Genomic DNA, 17,968 nt, shown 5'->3' on the forward strand with positions numbered 1-17,968 from the left:
CATGCATTTATATGGGAAGAGAGCTAAAGTATTTTTTTAAAGTGAGAAAGTCATGGCTCAAAAAAAATGTATACCTTAGCTTAATCCTATGTGTATAAAAAAAGTATAAACATTTCTTTTTGACTGGGTAAATACATAGAAAATAGAAATGGAAGAAAGTGGTCATAATCGTAACCAGAGGGAGAGATTTTTCTCTTTATACTCTTGGGTATTGTTTAATTTTTTTCCCCCCATGAGCAGGGAAATAAATGTTTTTCAGGAATAGAGGTAATATTTTTGTTGTTATATTAGAGGTGTTACTTATTCTCAAAAAGTTTGGAAAAAAATGGTCTAGAAATGTCCAATATGGTAGCCACTAGTCATATGTGACTATTTAAATTGTAGCTGATTAAAATTAAATAGAATTAACAATTCAGTAACTGAGTTGCACTAATCATATTTCAAGCCCTCAATGGCCACATATGTAGAGCCAGTAGTTACTGTACTGAACAAAGCAAATAACATTTCTTCTTTTTTTAAAAAAAGATTTTATTTTTTTATTTGACAGAGAGAGAGAGTACAGGAAGGGGGAAACTTCCCGTGGAGCAGGGAGCCCTAGGGACAGCTTGATCTCAGGACCTCGAGATCATGGTCCCAGCTGAAGGCAGACGTTTAACCTTCTGAGCCACCCAGGCACCCCGCGAATAACATTTCTGTCCTTGCAGAAGTTCCTACTGGACAGTGCAGGTCTAGATCACTGTGTCCGCACATAATGAGGCACCAGTTGGGACACCCTGAAACCCTGAGTGTGAATTTACTTAGCGGGAATGAACTATGACCACCGATCAGTTGAGCCTTGTAGCTCTTGATTAATCACAGGGCTAGTTTGGCATTACCGGAAAATGAAGGCGCCTACCTGACTGGCATCCTACAGAATATAAAATCAGTCTGATCTGGAGGCCTACAATGTACCCATGGCAATAAAGACACCTGTTGAATCTCTTTGTGATTCACAGGAACAATAGTGGTGTTTGGACTGCTGGGTTCCCTGGTTACCATGGAAATAGGTGGTTACAATTGTATTTAATCACAGAAACTAAGTTATCAATCCCCGTCCTCTCCTCCACCCCTTTCTATAATCATAACCATAACCATAGCCATAGTGATGACTGTTTCAGTTAGGCTTCATGAGTAGACCTGGCGGCAGAAGCAACTAGAAATCTAAGTATGGAATGTCAGAGGGCAATCCCTAATGAGGAAGTGTGAAAAAAGAAACATGGCGGGGCATTTTTTCAGAAGGAAAAGGCTAGATCTACCGCACGGATACAATGACATTGTTACTCTTGCTTCTTGCACAGGCGCAGTACAGGAGTTCTCAGCACACGCCTACGCGCACTTTTTCGCACCTTTTCTTCTCTTTCCACTTTCCTCTCTCTCCTTTTTCGCCCTCTCCTTTGCCTCTACCATCACTTGGTTTTTCAGTCTTTCTGTTAGCCCCATTACGCTCTCCATCCGACCCTCCATCCCCCTCCCAACCACTTTATCCCCCTCCCCCTTCCTTTACCTTCTCGAGCAGACGACAATTTGCGCATGCGCATTAAGTAGAACGCCTCGCTCTTTGTCCCCCATCTGTCGTTCACACGAACTCGAACCTTTCGCGTTCGGTAGCCAATAGGATCGAAGAAATGGCGGAAAAAGGATTCCGCCTCTGGAGATAAACCTTGATTGGCAAGGCAGATAACCAATCAAGGACGCCAGTTTGTACCCCTTGGGAGGCACCGAGCTCCGTCGTCTCGTTTCCGGCGGTCGCGCGCTCTTTTCTCGGGACGGTAGAGGCCGTGTAGCGTCGCCGTTACTCAGAGGAGAGAACAGTCGGTAGAGGGTGAGTTTTGGGATGACTTAGTTCTTGTTTGAGAGGAGAGCAGGATTTTTTGCGACAGGAGGCTAGGGCGAGGTTAGGTTTGGAGGGAGGTTGGCCGTTCGTTCCAAGGCCCCTTAAGGCCTTGTCCCCGCCGCCACACGGCCGCTTCAGCCCACCCGCGGGGGCCCATCGCTTTCCGCTGTCCTTGCTTTCTGTTTTAACCTGGCTCCCGTTGCCGTTCTCGCCCGGTTGCTTTGTGCGACTCATCTTCGATTCGGATCCCTGTCAGTATGTTCCCCAGCTTTTAGCCGCCTTGGGCCTCAGGGTGTGGGGTCTATTACCCGAGAGCCCTGAAGTCGAGCCTGGAGGAGGAGGCGCTTTGTCGGCGCTCCTCCTCTCAGCCTCGCGAGGCCATTAATTCAGAATGAGAAGTGGGGGGGGGAGGCCCTAAGCGATGTTTCTTTGTCAAAACTCTAGGCTGGGAAGTTCATCTGCTAGTGCAGACCCCATGGCTTCGCTAGTCAGGTTCCTGTATGCCTTTTTTTTTTTTTTTTTTAAGTCTTGTTGCCTAGCTACTCGACCCATTTATATCATCACTTTTTAAAACGAAAATTAATTTTATGGATTTCCTATTGGGTATTTTCCTCTTGGGGAAACTATTGTTGTCAACTGAAACCTTTCTTTGTGTTCTTAACGGGGAAGTTGAGGTTAGAGACGACTTGGAGATACTTTGCTATCAACCGAAGTTGAGGTAGGTGTAGGGGGTAAGGTTGCCAGGTAAAACACCGGACGCCCCGTTAAATTTGGGTTTCACATAGCAAATTATTTTTAGTATCCGTTTCATAGGGTTTAATCACTAAAAGATCATTTTTAAAGTCTGAAACTTAAATTGAACTGTACGTTGTGTATTTTTATTTGATAAATCTGGCAACTCTCATTGCGGGGCGGGGGGGGCACTGACTAGATTTATGCTGTGTTTTTGTCCAACTTCTTTCTTGTTAAATGAGAGGTCTTAAGAAGCTCCTGGAAAAGTACCTTACCATATCAGTGCATTCTACAGCTTTCAGACGAATCCATATCCATGCAGCCATCTAGGTCGGTAGATTTTTTTACCAGATTCCCCCCCCCCCCAGCTTCCACTTAAAAAAAGTTGATCCTTTTCCTGAAAACTGATTTCAAATACGTGTGATGTAGTGTTTGGTCTTGTACCTAAACCACATTTATGCAGTCATACTGTGTCCAGTAGCCCCAGTCTTTCTAAACCAGCAGTACATACTTTCTTTCAAGAAAAGTCCCTCGTCAGGGTTAGGCTTTGGGATAGATAAGTGGACAAATCCTTGATGCTGATCTTGGTGCTTAGTTCTTAGAGGCCCATTGTTTTTGCACCACACCCAGTGCTCCATGCAATATGGGCCCTCCCCAGTACCCACCACCTGGTTCCCCCAACCTCCCACCCCCGCCCCTTCAAAACCCTCAGGTTGTTTTTCAGTGTCCATAGTCTCTCATGGTTCACCTCCTATGGGCACTGTTTTAAGTGACATTCAATATTATTTCGTCTTCACCATTGAATGCCTTCTTGGGAAAGAGTAAACTGGAAGGAAGGATTGTAAAGATTAGCATCATGGAGACATTTATTCAGAAACACAGAGGTAGGCAGTTTGGTTGTAAAAAAATGATTTTTGCTAGAATCCAAAAGAGAAGAGGAAGAGTGTCATTAATGATATTTGTCTAACTACAGCACCAGCTGAATGCAGAAATACGGATAGTGGTTGCCAGCAGGAACAAGTGCTGTGTACACAGTCTCATTTAGTCCTTAAAATAACCAGCCCTTTGAAGTTGCCGTTGTTACCACCCCTTACAGGTGAAGAAACTTGAGGCTCAGAAGTTAGGTGACATGGCTAGTCAGTTTGTTGGATCTAAACTTTGAAATCAAGGTGAGTTTGATTACTAAGCTTGTAGCACAGTGATGAGAATGAGCTTTAGAGTTAAATAGTTGTGAGTTCCACTCCTTGCTCCATCACATTTGGGTAACCTTAGATGGGCATCAGTTTTCTTACCCAGAAGATAATAGTTTTGAGCTCTGAGTGAGTGCAGACTTAGCACAGTACCTGGCATATAATGATTGGTAAATATCTGATATTACCATCTTAACTACCAGACTACACATCTAAAACCAAAATAACCTCCCTTGAAATTACTTTACATGGTTTAGAACATCCTAGCACTTTTTCTTCAAGGAGGTAGATCATTTCTACTAAGAAGTTATAAAATGGCCTTTTTGAAAAGGAGTGGTGAAATTTGGTTACGATGTGTATACAGAGTTTTTAATATTTGAGTTTTGAGTGGATCTCTATGAGGATTTTTATAAATGTGTAAATATAAATTGTGGATTCCTGAATGGGATGCAAGATACTGAGGCTGGGGCCACTGATTCCCAAATTAAAGCCTAGAGAAAAAAAGAGGGTCCTTGGATTCCAGCCAGTGGTAAGAAGGTAAGAACCTAGTTGGAGAAATGGCTGTGAAGATAACTCAAGTTTCTGCTGTAGACCTGTTTGGAGTCGGGAAGGGAGGTGTTTAATAGCTGGGACTAAAATACTTAAAGATCTGAATCAAATGCCAACTTAACCCCATCTCCAAATGTTGCTGGGGTAGACTTCATAAATTTTATATGTTTTAATTTCCTATTTTTATGTCTTATTTTTAGAAACATTGCCCCCTTTTTTAGAGGAAAAAATGCTGCACTGTGGGTAAGAGTAACAAAGATAGTTGTGATTATTCTAAGAATTTATTATAAGGAAGTAGTCAAAAAGAGCTATAAGTGAAAAGATGTTTACTGCATCATTCTAATAGGAAAAGGGTGAAAACAAATGTCTCATAGTAGGGGGTAGTTTAGTAAGTTAGTATATATCCACATGGACTTTGTGTAGCTGTTAAAAATTGTAAGTGTTGACATAGAAGTTAAGAAAAACAACATACAGTGCTGCAGTATAACTTCATTATATTGAAATGATAATGTATGCTTTAGAAGTTAAATAAGTAAAAATGGAAATTGTGGGAGGAATATTTACTCATGGATGTGCCCAAGATTTAACTATGAACATTGTTTATAAATAATGGTGAAAATAAGAGCAACCCAAGTGTCCCAACACCATAGGTGCTTAGTTGACAGCCAAATACTGTGTCCATTAAAAATTATGTAGAAGAAAAAAGTAGTGTAGAAGATTGAGTGACATAAAAGCTCTTCATCATGTAATAAAGTAGAAAAGGCAGGTTGTAAAATAGTCTTTATAATATTTCATTTAGAGTACATGCAAATAAATCAGTGACTGGAAGGGGAAGTAAGTAACTGACTTCTGGTGGTGGATTTTTATTTAATATTTTTGTTTCTAAGTTTTCTATATTAAAGATACATTCTAATAAAATCTTTTAAAAGGGGGGGGTACCTGGGTGGCTCAGTGGGTTAAAGCCTCTGCCTTCAGCTCCGGTCATGATCCGAGGGTCCTGGGATCGAGCCTCGCATTGGGCTCTCTGCTCACTGGGGAGCCTGCTTCCCTGTCTGTCTCTGCCTGCCTCTCTGTGTACTTGTGATCTGTCTGTCAAATAAATAAATAAAATCTTTAAAAAAAAGATACATTTTATAATAGGTACCTTGTTAATGAGAAACATAAGTTTGATGAAATAATACAAATAAGATTTAAGTCTTGGCTTATGTGTCAACTCTCCAGTGAGGCTTACTTCAGCTCTGTTTAAAATTGCAGTCTTAACTGGGCACCTGGGTGGCTCAGTTGGTTAAGTTTCTGCCTTCAGCTCAAGTCATGATCCCAGGGTCTTGGGATCCAGTCCTACATGGGGCTCCCTGCTCAGCAGGGAGTCTGCTTCTTCCTCTACACTGCCCCCCCCCCCCGCCGCCCCGCTCCTGATCTCTCTCTCAAATAAATAGTCTTTTTTAAAAATTGCAGGCTTAGGGGCGCCTGGGTGGCTCAGTGGATTAAGCTGCTGCCTTCGGCTCAGGTCATGATCTCAGGGTCCTGGGATCGAGCCCCACATCGGGCTCTCTGCTCCGCAGGGAGCCTGCTTCCTCCTCTCTCTCTGCCTGCCTCTCTGCCTACTTGTGATCTCTCTCTCTGTCAAATAAATAAATAAAATCTTTAAAAAAAAAGAAAATTGCAGGCTTACCCCTTTCACTCCCTGTCGACTTTGTCCCTGTTTCTTTATTTTCTAGTAGCACTTATTTCTTATTAAGTACTATGTAATTATTAGGTGGTTTTTTGGTCTAACTAGAAGGTAAGCACAACTGAAGGCAAGAATATTTTCCTTTGTTCATTGATGCATCCCAGGCACCTATAATTGTGCCTAGCAAATAGCATTCAGTGAATATTTGTTAGGTGAATTAGTAAAAAATAAAATTAGTAAATAATGATCAATAAGCTATAAACAGGGGAGTTTTCATTTTTGCCTGCCTTCTGTTCTAGTCTACATGCATTTTTGAGGGGAAAAAAATCATTTCCTGTTTCTTAAACCTTTCCCTTTTAAAACCTCAAACATTTTTCTTTAAAGATTTTATTTATTTATTTGTAAGAGACGGCATGAGTGGGGAGAGGGATGGGAAAGGAGATGCCCCACTGAGCAGGGAGCCAGGACTCTGGGATCATAACCTGAGCCACCCAGGCGCCCCAAAATGTTGAACATTTTCACATGTACATGGTCTTCATAATTTTTAAAACATTTTTTTTAAAGATTTTATTCATTTACTTGACAGAGATCACAAGCAGGCAGAGAGGCAGGCAGAGGTCTTCATAATTTTTAATGCTGTGTAACACTCCACTGAATAGATGTACCATAATTTATTAAAAACCGTACCTCTGATTTTGAGTATTTTAAGTCATTATTTTGTTACCATAAAGGTCATCACAGTGACTATTACATGGGTATGGTTTTTTAAAATTACATTCTTTCGGGGGAGGGCAGAGGGAGAGAGAGAGAGAAATCCTAAGCAGGTTCCATGTCTAGCACAGACCCTTACACGGGACTGGATCTCAACAGCCCTGAGATCATGACCTGAGCCAAAATCAAGAGTCAGATGTTTAACCTCCTGAGCTGCTCAGGCACCTCTAAAATTATATCCTTAGGGTAAATTTCTAGGAGTAGAATTTCCTGAGTTACAGAATATGAACAATTTGATAGCTCTTGTTATTACTTGTTTTATGAAACAAGAATTTGATAATTAAGTTGTTTAAGTTTTGGAGGGGTATGATAAGAAATGTATTAGGAAAGCTTTTTTATACATAAAAGTATTCTCATATACCCCAGAATCAGTAATTATCAAGTCATTGTCACATTTTCCCTGTCTGAGAAATCAGTTTTCTCTATTTTAGAGGAATTATGCAATGTTACCAATAAATGTTGATGAAAAGGTCCTTGTCAGCATTTTTCTTTGAGCTAAATTTTTTTTTTTAAAGATTTTATTTATTTATTTGACAGAGAGAGATCACAAGTAGGCAGAAAGGCAGGCAGAGAGAGAGGAGGAAGCAGGCTCCCTGCGGAGCAGAGAGCCCGATGTGAGGCTCGATCCCAGGACCCTGAGATCATGACCTGAGCCGAAGGCAGCGGCTTAATCCACTGAGCCACCCAGGCGCCCCATCTTTGAGCTAAATTCTGACTAGGTCTTGTTTAGGGGAAAGGATTTAGGATTGGCTTTGCCCTTTTATTGCTGGGGAACTGTCCTTAAATGAGGAAGATGGTCCTCAGCTTGTTAACTAGATCAATTAGAAAATTTCCATTTTAAAGCCATCGGCTTTTGAATTCACTCTGGATTGTACCGGGAATTTTCATTTTGTTTTAATCTTATGTTAATTTTTAGGTGAGATTTAACATGATTATATATTCATCTTTTTTTTAAAGATTTTATTTATTTATTTGACAGAGAGAGATCACAAGTAGGCAGAGAGGCAGGCAGAGAGAGAGGAAGAAGCAGGCTCCCCGCCAAGGAGAGAGCCTGATGCGGGGCTCGATCCCAGGACTCTGGGATCATGACCTGAGCCGAAGGCAGAGGCTTTAACCCTCTGAGCCTCCCAGGCGCCCCTATATTCTTTTTTTTTTTTTGATGCTTTTCATTGTGATTAATAACCATATTTACTGAATGCTTACTATATTTCAGTACTAAGCTAGTGTTTTCACATGTTTATGAATCCTCATAGCCATCTTGAGAGGTATTTTTAGTAGCCTCTTTGTAACAGCTTTAATTTGTGCAGAAGTGATTTACTAAGTAGTACATAGCTAGTGAGTACTAGGACCATGCTTCCAATCTAAGTATGTCTAACTATGCAGCTCATACTTCTCTACTGTTCATTCCTCAATATCTACTGTAGGTTGGGACTGCAGAGTGCCAGGTAACAAGATTTAATAGTCCTTGTCCTTATGATAAGTAGAATCTATTTCCCTCATTATGTTTTAATATTATGACAGAGCTAGTTTTTAGGCACTAGCTTCTTTGGGGAAAGTAGTTTCCAACTAATGTATAGAACTAGTGAACTGAAGTTTCTTCAAGCTACTCTCATGCAAGCTGTTCTCATTTAGTACTTGTCTAGTTTCTCTGTGCAGCATAACTGCTAAAGTCTAGTGGTTTTTAGGTTTTTGAGTGGTGCAACTTTGCCATACTTGTTTACAATAACTAGTTTGATCTGGCAAAAGCCAGGATATCAGAGATGATTCGTGACACGTAAATCATCAGGAAGGTGACTGATTAGTCCTGAATGTATTTGACAGTCCACATTTTCCTTTTAGGGTGCAAAAATGCAGAGCAATAAAACCTTTAACTTGGAGAAGCAAAACCATACTCCAAGGAAGCATCATCAGCATCACCACCAGCAGCATCACCAGCAGCAGCAGCAGCAGCCGCCACCACCACCAATACCTGCAAATGGGCAACAGGCCAGCAGTCAGAGTGAGTACATGCTTGTGGGGGGTCAGAATAGGTTCCCTCTTGGGAAAGGTTTCTTGGCTTTTAGATTAGTCTCTTCGGCTTATAAAGGAATAAGCCTTTGTGGCACACCTTTTGCTCTTTCTTCCCCTAAGGGTGATTCACTCAAAGGAGGAACAGACATGTTGGGTAGCAGATGAGTACAAGTTGCTGTGTTGTGTTAGCATATTCTTCTAAACAGATGTCTGTGTGTTTTACCTCAGAGCTCGGTTCTTAGAGGTAATCATCAAATGATTGGTAGTTAGAAAATATAGAACAAGTCTTTAAGGGAAAAGAAGTCTGGTATTGAGTGTTATTATACTTTAAGCCTGGGTTCTGTGCCAACCTGTTTTTAATCAGAATAAACATTCTTTAAAGGCATGTTCCATTCATTCAGCAAACTTTGAGTATCTATTGTGTGCCTCTAAAACTAGAACCAATCTCAACCCTCTTTTATTTCCAGAGATCCCTACAAAGAATACTGTTTTCTAACTCATTTCCTTTCATTCTGTTAACTCAAGCATGAAAGAATGGGAACTGTTAAGGTTTTGAAGATTGGTGAGAGATTGGGGAAATGGAGCAATTATGTTTCAGTTTCATTTTTTAAAGATGTTATTTATTTGAGAGTGAGTGAAAGTGCACAAATAGGGGGAGGGACAGAGGGAGAGGGATAAGGAGACTCCTCACTGAGCAGGGAAGCCTAGTGCTAGCAGGGAAGCCCAGTGTGGGGCTCAGTCCCAGGACCCTGGGATCATGACCTGAGCCAAAGGCAGATACTTAACTGATTGAGCCATCAAGGCACCCCTATGTTTCAAATTTTAAAAACTGATCTCTTCTGACATAAGTCTCCTTGACTTGCTTAATTTTCTCTTTGACCAATAGCTTCTGTATTATCTTTCTGTCTCTTAGTCCTGGTGGCTCCTGACCCTTAGTAGAGCTATTGAGAAATACTCCCAGATGTCTGCATACTGCTTTGACATTTTAAGGTTCAATTTACTGATAAGTGGTTATTGGATAGATTATTTTGGGAAATGGTGTTTGACTTCTTTACAGCAATTAGGTTTCCTAATCTAGCAGCAGTTGTACCTCTTTGAGAATGTGACTGTAGATCTCTTTGCCCAATCTTTTGAGTGACTTTGTGTATTCTCTCAGATGAAGGCTTGACTATTGACCTGAAGAATTTTAGGAAACCAGGAGAGAAGACCTTCACCCAACGTAGCCGGCTCTTTGTGGGCAATCTTCCTCCTGACATCACTGAGGAGGAGATGAGGAAACTATTTGAGAAATATGGGAAGGCAGGCGAAGTCTTCATTCATAAGGATAAGGGCTTTGGCTTTATCCGCTTGGTGAGCAACAATGGGCTTTTAGAGTATGTTCTCTAAAAGGTGGGGAAGCCGGGGAATGATGGATATAGAAAATTAGGCTGTGGAAATAATTCTCAAATGGTCTGTTTGTTTGAAACATTTGATAAATTAAAATATTTAGTAGTTATAGTTGGTAGAACAGGACAGAAGATACAGGTTTTATTTTTATTTTTCCTCATAGGTTTTTGTTTTGTTTCAAGGGCAACATAGGTTTATTTGTCTAGGACACTGAGACTAAAGTATGCTCTTTGGAACTTCTGTTTTAATTGGTAAATTTCAAACATACAGAGATAGACATACTCGTATAATGAACCTATATATACTTCATGTCCAGCTTCAATAATTATCAACTCAATTTTATTTTATCTTAGTAATGATTAAGGTTTATATAATTTATTTCCTAAGTTCTTGCCTATGTATTATCTCACTTAAGACTTCTTAAAACTATGAAGGGACAGTTTTATTCATACCTATTTTTTAAAAAATTTTTAAGTTGTGCTAAAATACAAATAAAAGTTATTTAACCATTTTTAAGTGTAGATCTTTTTCATAAAAACTGATTTGATTAGGAAACATGTTTAAGTATATGAGGGAGGAACTTTTCTAAGCATTCTCCATGTAAACAAGGAACATAATGTGTTAGCAAGTTCACTAGATACCGTGGTCAGAGCTAGTTTTCATTCCAGATCTACCACTAACTCAAGATTACATGGGCAGGTAATTTTTTCTGGGGTTCAGGGTTCCTCTTTAGTAATATGAGAAGGGGTTCCCATTCAGGTCTGTGGTTGTAAAGAGGTCTCATGCATGCCCTTGCATACATGATTTTCGTTAAACTTGTATGTAGCTAGCTGAAATTAAAATATTCTGGCTGCTGTATTGTAATTATTGTAATAAAATTATAATTTTATATTACATTTTTTACATTACATATATTACACGTATAAAAATGGTAATAAAATATTCTGGCTGCTGGTCATTGTCCCAAAGATCTGTTACCACTTGTGAGAATAACCTACGATACTGATGACCATATAAGTGGTATTAACTTATAGAATTTCCAATTGATTTATTGCAAGGATATCAGAGCAATTAACTATCCGGAAGAGTTACCTGAAACATGTAATTTCTACTCTTTCAGTACTGTCAGTACTGAAAGTACTATCAGTACTATCACTGTCTTTCAGTACTATCAGTACACTATTTCTTGTGTGTTGTCACGGTTTGGGGCGGCAGATATTTTATGTTGGGTTGTGCTACTTTTGACTCTTGATGCTGCACACGTGGTCTTTGTCAAACTCGAGTTACTCTAACTTTCCTCTGCTTTACAGGAAACGCGAACCCTAGCGGAGATTGCCAAAGTAGAACTGGACAACATGCCACTCCGTGGAAAGCAGCTGCGTGTGCGCTTTGCCTGCCATAGTGCATCCCTTACAGTCCGAAACCTTCCTCAGTATGTTTCCAATGAACTGCTGGAGGAAGCCTTTTCGGTGTTTGGCCAGGTGGAAAGGGCTGTGGTCATCGTGGATGATCGAGGAAGGCCCTCAGGAAAAGGCATTGTTGAATTCTCAGGGAAGCCAGCTGCTCGGAAAGCTCTGGACAGGTGCAGTGAAGGCTCCTTCCTGCTAACCACGTAAGTGAAGGGGTGCTTTTAGAAATAGACCTTAGATCGTTACTTCCATCGGTGGTGTGGGAAGGTAACCTCTAGGAACCATGTTTTTGTGTTCACTTAAAGACTTTAGATATTATAATTCAGCTTTTTAGTAGGGTTTCCAGTGTAATCTTAAATTAACAGAAATGGTATGAGGATACGCTGAAAAAATAAATAAATAATTTTTTTTTAAAGATTTTATTTATTTATTTGACAGAGATCACAAGCAGGCAGAGAGGCAGGCAGAGAGAGTGAGAGGGAAGCAGGCTCCCTGCTGAGCAGAGAGCCCAATGTGGGGCTCGATCCCAGGACCCTGAGATCATGACCTGAGCTGAAGGCAGTGGCTTAAACCACTGAGCCACCCAGGCGCCCCTAAATTTTTTTTTAAAAAAGAAATAAACCTTTCAGTCTTCTAGTAGGTTGTTAGTCAGTGTTAAATCTCCCCTTTGAAGTCTTAGAACTCTGAAAAGTTGTTTTGTGCATGCAACATCTCTGTGTTTACTTGACGTCATTTTCTGGAGTTTTATAGATACTGAATATTTAAACTGCACTTAAGTATCCTATCTACTTACTTTGAACATCTTTAAAGCTATATTCTGAGATTTAAAGCCTCATTCCATCCCGTCAACCTCAGATTCCACATAATACCATTAAAAGAACTTGGTTGCTTGGGGCTGGGTATAAAGACTCCTTCAGAAATACATTTAATTGTCCAGTCCTGATCCCTAACTACTTAATCATGCCAGTGGCAGGTATAGTGAGAAAGCCTGTTGTAGGGTATAATTTGATTGACCCTGAGCTGCTTTCTCCCAGATTTCCTCGGCCCGTGACTGTGGAGCCCATGGACCAGTTGGATGATGAAGAGGGACTTCCAGAGAAGCTGGTTATAAAGAACCAGCAATTTCACAAGTATGTGGTTCTAATAGTCCCTTTTATGTCCTTGTCTATTCTTAAGGAAGCTTGTAAAGGGATGTATCAAAGAAGGCAGGTCTTTCCTGTAGCTATTCATTGGCCACCATAGTCTTGGCCCTCAGGAGGAATGCAGTGCTTAGTTGGGGGGAATCTTGGACACAATTTTAATAACCCAGGAACCTTGTCTACAGGGAGCGAGAGCAGCCACCCAGATTTGCACAGCCTGGCTCTTTTGAGTATGAGTATGCCATGCGCTGGAAGGCACTCATTGAGATGGAGAAGCAGCAGCAGGACCAAGTGGACCGCAACATCAAGGAGGCTCGTGAGAAGCTGGAGATGGAGATGGAGGCTGCTCGCCATGAGCACCAGGTGATGCTGATGAGACAGGGTGAGTATGGTCATAGAGGTATTCAATCTAGAATGAGAACAAGAGGACTTTCTTCAGGAATGTTTTTTATCAGTTGGTAGAGAAAGGCCTAAATCTCTGCTTTTATTCTCTGAAATATTTTGTTGATCTCGGTAGGCAGATGAGCTTGGAGATGTGACAGAGAATGTTGGATTCTGTGGAGAAGGACATAATAGGTGTGACTTCATTTTTGGAATCTGGATAGCTCAGATGGCCATGTGGGGATTATATATCCCCTTTGCTTTCTGGATCTTTCTTTATGGAAAATTATTGGGCCTATATGAGGAGAATGAAGAGTGCTCTGGATCGCGGTCTATTGTTTTCCTAGATTTGATGAGGCGCCAGGAAGAACTTCGAAGGATGGAGGAGCTGCACAACCAAGAGGTGCAAAAACGAAAGCAGCTGGAGCTCAGGTGACTACCTCTGAACCTTCTCCTCTGATAGCTCTGTGATATAAGGTCTCACTCTCTTTTCCTGTTGCCAGCCTGCCTCATGCATTTGTCAATATCGCCTGAAGGCTTCTCATGTTCTCCCTTCAGATGGGAAACATTTCAGAGGCCCGTGATTCTAGGAGTTACCCAGGGCCGCACTAAAGGGAACGCAGCTGAGTGCTGCTGTCAGGAGGCTCCTTTCCAGAAGGAGGAATTTTCCCCTGAAGGACACCTTTGGCTTGCTTTAGGGCTGGACACATTTAGCAGTGAGTTTCTTGGAAAGCTCTGATAGCTTTCAGTAGGCTCTTGATCTTCCCTGTTTAGATAATCTGCTCAAGTTCTGGAATGTCTCTCCTAAATACTTTGGTCACTCACTCTCTGTAGGCAGGAGGAGGAGCGTAGGCGCCGTGAGGAAGAGATGCGACGGCAACAGGAAGAAATGATGCGGCGACAGCAGGAAGGATTCAAGGGAACATTCCCTGATGCGGTATATCTCCCATGTGCCCATGATGTACCAGGCCAGTCATGATACGACAAACCCACCATAAGTTGTCCACTAGGACTATAAAACATACCAGGTTATGGCCAGTTTTTGTATTCTGTGAAACTCCTTTTAGAAAGAAGTTCATAGGAAGGAAAGGTAAGGTGTGAAGGGGAGTTCTTGCTTCACAGGCAACTTAGGATGGAGAGCTAGGGCCAGTGTTAACACTGTTTAGACTCAGTGATTACATGATGAGACATATCCAGTCCTATAGCAGCCTAAACTAGTTCTCTGATGTCCTTGGCGTTACTGTGCAGGTTGAGGTCCTTGAAGTCGTCAGCTATCTCTCCCCTTGCCTTTTATCTCTTCTGTTCTAGGAGACACTGACTTGTGTCCTTGCAATTCTAACCTTGAATTCAACTGCACAACTAGCAAGGAGATGTTGGTTTTCCTCATCTTGGCCTCATTGTACTTGGAATGTGTTACCACTCTATTTGCTTCCCTTAATGTGTGGTCCTCAATGTATTGTGAATGGTAGGATGCAGTACTGTCTTGGACTGTCTTGAGTATTTCATATTTTTCAGAGAGAACAGGAGATACGGATGGGCCAGATGGCTATGGGAGGTAAGGACTTAGGAGGTTAATGGCTCTGATTTCCTTTTTTGTATGATTTCTGGTGAACTCAGTGGCTTCCCAGACATAGTCCAGATTTAAGGGGGCTGACATTTCTGTCAGGGAGCATCGTTTTGGGGGTGGGTAACATATCCTTAGCTCAGAGATCTTGTTGAATTGTTTTCTCTTGCACCGAAAGACTGACAGTGTCTGTCTCCTGTACTGATCACATTGTTCTGCTTTAGGTGCTATGGGCATAAACAACAGAGGCGCCATGCCCCCTGCTCCAGTGCCAGCTGGTACCCCAGCTCCTCCAGGACCTGCCACTATGATGCCAGATGGAACCTTGGGATTGGTAATACACTGCAGAGCCTTACAGTAATTCTAAATGGTGATAGGAGAAAGGACTTTGATTTCAGTCCTTGTGCCTGCCTAATTTTACTACAGATAATTGGGTTTTAGGGCCACTGGTTTCCATTAAATGTAAACTCAAGGTCTTAATTTTTTGAATTTTGAACAAACACAGTCTCTATAATTTGTCTAGCAGTTAAGTAAATGCCTTTGACTGGCTTGTCTGACTGTTGAGGTGCTATCCTGAGTTAACGGGGGTAACAGGTTTCGCTTAGTTGTTGTTACTGTTTTGGAGAGAAGGCAACTGAAGGTTAGGTATTATCACTTAAAATAGATTAGGAACCCAAAAGGCTTTATGGCTCATACTGAGTTCTAGTTCTAGTGTCAAAATTTTAAAACTGGGTGGGCATAAGATTGCTGAAGAGTGATGGCTTCTCCTTGTCCATATACTTAGTTCAAGAAGAGGGAGTTAGGTAGAATTTACTTAGTCTGGGAATTTGTTGTGTAATATTGCTTAGTGATAGGAATTGGGATAAAAAGAAAGGTAGCCTGGTTGGGTGGGTCTATAATTCAGATAGCCTTCTTTTCAGGGATGTCCTCTAAGTTCTAAACAGTCTTGGTCACCCCTCGCACATCAAGAGCTTTGAGTAGTCAGGGTGGGAATGGCCCCCAGGGGAAGGATTACAAATGGGTGGGAAGCTTGGGACATAGGTTCTATTGTAACTTTGCTCTCTTCTCTTCCAAGACCCCACCAACAACTGAACGCTTTGGTCAAGCTGCTACAATGGAAGGAATTGGGGCAATTGGTGGAACCCCTCCTGCATTCAACCGTGCAGCTCCTGGAGCTGAATTTGCTCCAAACAAACGTCGCCGATACTAATAAAAATTTCAATGTCTAGTTTCACAAAAAACCCTTTAAAGAAAGACCCTTTTTGGACTAGCCAGAATTCTGCCCTGGAAAAGTGTTAGGGATTCCTCCCAATAGTTAGGTCTTCCTTGCCTGTACTACTATGAGGGAGTTTACTGGAGGCTGAGGGCAAGGGAGGGGCGATATTTAACAAATCAGTTCAGTGTGGTATATCCTTTAACGAATCGATTCTGTGTGGTGCATTCCTGAAGTCTCATGTGATTGTTGAGGGCCTGGTGGGGGGGGAACCATGGCAAAATGGATCCAGTTAGAGCCCCCATTAATCTTGATCATTCCATTCTTTGTCCATCCTGTTCTATTTGGTTTCTCATTATACCCTTCAACCCCAGAGACACTGCCACATACACCACAAAAACAAATACCCCAATGACCTTAGCCCCATTGTTCCATTCATTCACAGGTGGGAATTCAGGCAAATGTCCACAGAGGTCACAGACAATATACATAGGGTTCTGTTATATCCCATATATTACCCCTTCATGTCCTAAGGAAGACATTTTCTCTTAGAGATTTTCATTTTAGTGTATCTTTAAAAAATCTTGTGTTAAGTTGCCTCCATCTTTTTTCTTGGGTTTGGACAACCCAGGAATGGCCCTTTTGTGTCTATGATGTTGCTGTTTACAGCTTTTCTTGATAGGCCTAGTACAATCTTGGGAACAGGGTTGCTGTATGCTGAAGGTCGGACAGTAGCTCTTAGCCTTGCCTATCTTAGGTAGTTATGCTGTGCATTTTTTTTAATTGGCGTACCATGTTTGATTTGTCCCTGATATCTTTGGAGTTTTTCTGAGAAATGGAGCAGTAATACAGCATCAACTTATTAAAATACGTTTTAAGCCTTTTAATTTTCTGTGCTGTTTTTGAAAGGGAATGGAGGGAGGGGAGTTCTGTCCTGAGATAATCATAGGTTCCATAAGGATAATCCTTTATTACCTTTTGCTCAAAAGTATGGATATCCATTTAGGCAAACTTGGGAGGTTGGATGCATACTATGGCTTATGTGGTTGACAAAGATTGGTGCTATTGGTATACAGAAGCAGTCAGGATGAGCAGAAAGCTGCTGCTCAAAAGAGGAAGAAAATTAGCTGGAAGAACTGGGATACCTTCATTGAGCTGGGAGGGGTCTCGAAATTAGGATTCATTTCTGAGCAGCTGCTGGTATGTCAGAGGCTTGGAATTGGCCTGGTAAATCTAAAACTGTCTCAGCAGTATTAGTTGACCTCACCCAAGTTCCAGGCGCTAGTCTGCCTGATCCTTTTTTCTTGAGCCCCAGAGCTAAAATGCTCCTGAGCTGTGCTCCTATTGGTTGAGAAGACCAACTGAAGTTCCCTTGCCCATGTTAGGAGGTGTACGCCTCCTGAACTAAAGATAGAAACAGCTGGCCCTTGCAGGCAGCTAAAACCCTCCAGACTAGGAGGTGTTCCCCACTCGGCAGCCAGACTCCTTGAAATACCCTTTGAGTAATTCTACCAACAGCTTCCATGTCTCTACTCTGCCGTAACAAAGGCTGTGGGCAGCACTTTGACCCCAATGCCAACCTTCCTGGTGAGTAATTCTGACTTTGCCAGGGGGCTCTTAAGTGCTGGGGGAGTGGTCAGCTGTGGGCAGAATGTTAAAGGAGTAGAGAAATTAAGTGTATCTGCCCTAGTTTAATTAGTCTGGGTGGTCTTCAGTTTTATTTTTTATTCTAAAGAAAAACCATGAGTACATAAATCTGGGGAAGAAGTGAGATTAGTGATATTTGGTATAGTTGCCTTTCCTTGATCCTTCTGCTGGTATCCACAGATTCCTGTTGCCATCACCCTGGGGTCCCAATCTTCCATGATGCCCTTAAGGTGAGGAGTAGGCAAGAAGGGATAGCAAGAGCATTTCCCAGAGGAAATATACCCAGGAATCTAAGCTGAGCTGGGTCTTTTGTTACCAGGGTTGGTCCTGCTGCCGGAAGCGAACTGTAGATTTCTCTGAGTTCTTAAACATCAAGGTAAATTATTTACTTCCTTGGATTCTGTCCCTAATAGAAGGATTCTATCCCTAATCCTT

At 41.6% G+C, this 17,968-nt stretch overlaps 2 protein-coding genes across 11 annotated transcripts in view; both read left to right on the top strand.

Annotated features, from left to right (window-relative positions):
- The first annotated feature begins 1,750 nt into the window (after positions 1-1,750).
- On the top strand, positions 1,751-16,773 carry NONO (non-POU domain containing octamer binding). Its single transcript, XM_045994908.1, has 11 exons — positions 1,751-1,861; positions 8,624-8,783; positions 9,951-10,144; positions 11,491-11,792; positions 12,624-12,719; positions 12,914-13,110; positions 13,457-13,541; positions 13,944-14,046; positions 14,625-14,664; positions 14,898-15,007; positions 15,749-16,773. The coding sequence occupies exons 2-11, from the start codon at positions 8,633-8,635 to the stop codon at positions 15,881-15,883; spliced, it is 1,413 nt and encodes a 470-aa protein (XP_045850864.1). The 5' UTR covers positions 1,751-1,861; positions 8,624-8,632; the 3' UTR covers positions 15,884-16,773.
- Positions 16,774-16,897: 124 nt separating this feature from the next.
- Positions 16,898-17,968, top strand: part of ITGB1BP2 (integrin subunit beta 1 binding protein 2) — a 33,731-nt gene continuing 32,660 nt past the window's right edge. For 7 of the 10 annotated variants that reach the window (XR_006816830.1, XR_006816832.1, XR_006816831.1 and 4 more), the window contains exons 1-3: positions 16,898-17,473; positions 17,714-17,763; positions 17,853-17,909. Coding sequence is in view for 5 of the 10 variants with exons in the window: in XM_045994911.1 (XP_045850867.1) it covers positions 17,410-17,473; positions 17,714-17,763; positions 17,853-17,909 (171 nt within the window). In the remaining 5 variants the exon portion in view is untranslated. The remainder of the gene's footprint in view (positions 17,474-17,713; positions 17,764-17,852; positions 17,910-17,968) is intronic. The other 3 variants (XM_045994915.1, XM_045994912.1, XM_045994916.1) reach the window with 3 other exon arrangements.

Source organism: Meles meles, chromosome X (assembly GCF_922984935.1).
Source record: "Meles meles chromosome X, mMelMel3.1 paternal haplotype, whole genome shotgun sequence".
Taxonomy (NCBI): Eukaryota; Metazoa; Chordata; class Mammalia; order Carnivora; family Mustelidae; genus Meles; species Meles meles.